The following is a 4,289-nucleotide window of genomic DNA, read 5'->3' as shown; positions in this document are numbered from 1 at the left end:
CAGGAATCAAATGCAACAAGTAGTTGAACTGCTGAAGGTTTGTTTTCATCCTGGCACTAATCTCTGACAGTTACAGATTATTTAACCAGTACTAATTCCTCTTGTTAGCACTGACTTCAACATAGAGAGGATGAAAAAATGCCACTGACATGACCAAACCTGAGGGGTTTATTGTTAACACCTCATGGAAGCACACAATGTGGTTAAGAGCTGCAGACCTTTCTGTCACTCTAATCAATCTATTAAATTGTTAATGAAAATAACCAGAAAGATTTTAAGCTTTTTATTGACTCACTGTAAAACTTTTTTTTTTTTTTTGGATGAGACAGAAAAAAACCTTAACATTGTGAACATTGACTTTGCATATTTTAAAGGAACTACAAACCAAAGCAAACATCCAACATACTGTTTTTTGGTAAATAAAATTTAAACATTACATATTTACAAATCTACAACCATTCATTTAAAAAGTGCTGCTTGCAGACTAACAAAGTACCATTTTTAAATCCCAGTGAGATAATATCCAGAAATACCCCTCTCTATTATTATTATTTCCATCTCCCATTTGTTAGACTAAGATTTTACATGCAGGAATTTTCTCTTTCTTGGGATACAAATAATTTATTTTGCCAGTGGAAGTCAAATTCATCAAGCTGTAACTGTACCAACAGCAAACCTTCTCAAATGGGACAGAGCAGTGTCAGAGAAACAGCACAATTTCTATTCACATTTCAGTATTTCATCTCCAATAATTATTCCAGTGGAACCATAAGTAAAGCAAAATATATATTGCACTGCAAATGCAAAACCTTTGTTTAAGGTATTGGACATAAGCATTATTTAGTACACAAAAGGAGAAAATTCAGTTCATAAAAAATTTTAAATCGAAAATATGTCTCAAATATTTTATTTATTCATCTTTGTGGTATTGGAAAATATAGTCAAATTGCTTTTCTAATAAAGGACAGTGAGATTTGAAAACTGTTTCAACACTGAATTGTATGATGCTTAAAAATTATCAACCTCAGGATACGTCTGGAACATTATGACTTGAATGAGGAAAAATTCCCACTTATAGTATGTTGTTATTCCAACTCTATTTTTATATATTTCTACAGTGGACTGACTCGCCACAGACTTTATAAAACAATTCATTAAGTATCATGATTTCACTTGATGAGCTGCTAGGTGATAGAGTAATTTAAAAGCACACCCAAATTAACATTGGCAACGCTTCAGGAGAGCCATGCTGGGGATGCAGGACAGAGGGATCGTGTGAATCTGCACGGACAACCCTGTTCCCAGCACAGTCTCCACTCCTGAGTGCTGGGGGATGCTGGAAAGAGTCAGACAACCCTGTTCCCAGCACAGTCTCCACTCCTGAGTGCTGGGGGATGCTGGAAAGAGTCAGACAACCCTGTTCCCAAGCACAGTCTCCACTCCTGAGTGCTGGGGGATGCTGGAAAGAGTCAGACAACCCTGTTCCCAAGCACAGTCTCCACTCCTGAGTGCTGGGGGATGCTGGAAAGAGTCAGACAACCCTGTTCCCAAGCACAGTCTCCACTCCTGAGTGCTGGGGGATGCTGGAAAGCAGTCAGACAACCCTGTTCCCAGCACAGTCTCCACTCCTGAGTCCTGGGGGATGTAGGAAAGCAGTCAGACTGGCTGGGTTTAGAAGTCTGGGGGCAGCTGGAGGTCCTTACAAGGAAGCTAGGATGGAGGAAGGGCCACGTGTGACAATGCTGCCCCACACCTGGGCTGTGTCCTGGGGATGGGACTGGGCTCGGCTCTTCGGCCACCCCCAATGGGAGTGGGAAGCTGGGTCATAGCTCAGCCCCTCTAACCCATGGCAGCTCTGGGAAAAGCACTTGCTCTCTCTCCTCTCATGGCTTGAAGGTCCTACAGAACAGTGGCTGCCCCAGTGGCAAATGGGGAGCAGAACACGACCTTCCCCAGGCACACCCAGCTACGAGCTGAAGTACAGCAGCTACTGGAGGCAAGATTTCCATGGTAATGCAGCATTCCTACTGTACAGAGCAGAGCAGCCATGCACACTGAGGGCTACTTACAGGGAATGTGTTCAAAAAACAGCCTGGTTATTTCACAATAGTTCCGAGGAATGAAGAGGGTATCTCTACCATGTACCTGGGTGAAAAAAGGAGCTCCATTTCATGCACAAAAATACTGTACAAGCGTGGCAGTACAAAAGAGCATCACAAATGGTTAAAATAAATTAAATGTGAAAGATGTTGTAAGTGTAGCATTGCTAGCTCCACCTCAGGTGGGGGGATACTTTCCAAAAGGTCAGCTACATCCTTAGCAGCATGTTAGAGAAGAGGCATTACCCGATGGAGCTCTATATAAGACTACATCCTGCAGTTATCATCAGCACATACCTGCAGCTCTACACGTTTTAAATCCTTTCTTCTCAGGCCAGCTTCTTCTTACAACCTTACAGAGGTCTGGGAGGAGGTTACAGAGCTTCATAGCAGCATTACTTTTCATTTAAGCCTCTAAGGCTCACTCTATTTCACTTAATAAAGTAAGTGTGAGCTTTAAAGTTTATCACCTTTCTGCCTAACTAAATATTGCTGATTTATTATACTTGCAAACTAAAGATGTTTTTAAAAACACCTACTGGTAGGCAGACTGCAATATAAAAATCTAATGTAACAGCTGAATACTTGGAAGTATTATAACAGCAATAACTAGAAGAAATTAGAAGTGGAAAATCATTAAGATTACTTAAAATAAAGCTATTAGTTAAAGCATGATTTAAATTTGTTTAGGGTGTTTTATACAGTTCAATGTCTGTTTTCCCACCTCCACGCAAGACTTCTGATATTTTTCCCTGTAGCCTACCTTCTGCTGAGGAGTTGCTATGTGACTGAGAGCACAGAACATTTTTTAAACGCCTAGAACAAGAAAACATGAGGCAAAAGCCATGACTCCACCACAAGGACTGATATAGCAGTTTTCGTCAGAGGAAAAAAAAAAACAACAAAAGTTGTTTTGCCTGTGAAATAGAGACCAAACACTGCAAGTATGTTTAACGAAGCACAGTATGCCCCCATCAGTTACATTCCCTATAATCCCCTGTAGGAAGTTTGTTGGATGTATTTGAGTTAGAAGCTTTGGCTGGGCATTATGTGGTGTTGTACTGAGTGTTTCAAACACAACAGCGAGGCTCCGAGCGCTGTGTTCACAGAGAACTCGCTGCAGGCTGGCATTTGCTCCGTGTCACTTCTGCAATGAGGCCACACCAACAAATGCCAACAGCTGAGATGGGCTGATTCCATAACAAAATCCATAGGACTCTTCAGTGTGCTGTCCCTTTCCTAGGGAGTGGGGAGGGAAGGGAACACGAGAGGAAGAGGAGATTTCTACACAAGTGTTTCACTAAGACATCAGTGTATTCGTTCAGAGTTTTGCAAAATTTACCATACCTTCCTTCTGATTGCTGTGGTAACACGTTTTCCAAGTGTGCATGAGAGAAATCCTGGATCTCCAGTACTGTCTAGGTGAAGGTTAACATTTTCTATTCTGCTTTAAAAACAAATCACTCTTCAAAAAGTAACTGGACAAGTTACTATAAATAGCAGTGTACTGCAAAAAAAAATAAGCACTGTATTGCTTCTGCAGCAAGTCCATTTAAAATTCACTCCAGTAATTTAAAAAAATTAAAAAAATATCAACTTACTATAAACAATTTAAAATATGTATAATACAACTTTGTATGCTCTTCATAACATCATGAATATTCTATGTAAACAATAGATTCTGAAGAATTTCCTTCGCTCACTTTAGTTTCAGTGCATTGTTTCTGTCCACCTGTTACTCAATTATTTTTATTTTTTAAAGGGAGCTGCAATATGTTGTCCCAAGTCAGAGAACTGATTTTGTTTAGAACCTGCCTCTCCACACACCGATCTGCAGAAAGGACAAGGGACAGGGAAATATTATTTGGCCCATTTTTCTCTCTGTCCATCTCCACAACTGCAGCCAGGCCGAATTCCCCGAGGCCTCCTGCCACATGGCACACACCTTCCTCAACACTGAAGACTGAGATGTTCCTCGTGACTGAAGTGGTTATTTTACACCGGGACACGTCATAGGTATCACCTCTTTAGCCAGGTATATTTAAAGATACGGTTCTCCAAAAATCTTTCTGCATTCCATCACTCCAGTGCTTGGTGGTCTATCGCAGTTGTGAGTGCTCTTCACTTGATTAGCGGTGAGACGGTCGTAGGCCATTTTGTACTCTCTGTCAAAAGCATCTGCAGGAAAGG

General features: G+C 40.9%; 1 protein-coding gene across 1 annotated transcript in view; it reads right to left on the bottom strand.

Moving 5' to 3' along the window:
• Positions 1–268: 268 nt before the first annotated feature.
• The window catches only part of DENND4A (DENN domain containing 4A), a 48,664-nt gene continuing 44,643 nt past the window's right edge, over positions 269–4,289 (bottom strand). Inside the window, exon 32 of the mRNA XM_066328211.1 lies at positions 269–4,277. Within this exon, the coding sequence (XP_066184308.1) occupies positions 4,141–4,277 (137 nt within the window). The 3' untranslated portion in view covers positions 269–4,140. The remainder of the gene's footprint in view (positions 4,278–4,289) is intronic.

This window comes from Sylvia atricapilla, chromosome 13 (genome assembly GCF_009819655.1).
Source record: "Sylvia atricapilla isolate bSylAtr1 chromosome 13, bSylAtr1.pri, whole genome shotgun sequence".
Taxonomy (NCBI): domain Eukaryota; kingdom Metazoa; phylum Chordata; class Aves; order Passeriformes; family Sylviidae; genus Sylvia; species Sylvia atricapilla.
The sequence above is the reverse complement of the archived record's forward strand: the minus strand, read 5'-3'. Positions and strand labels throughout refer to the sequence as shown.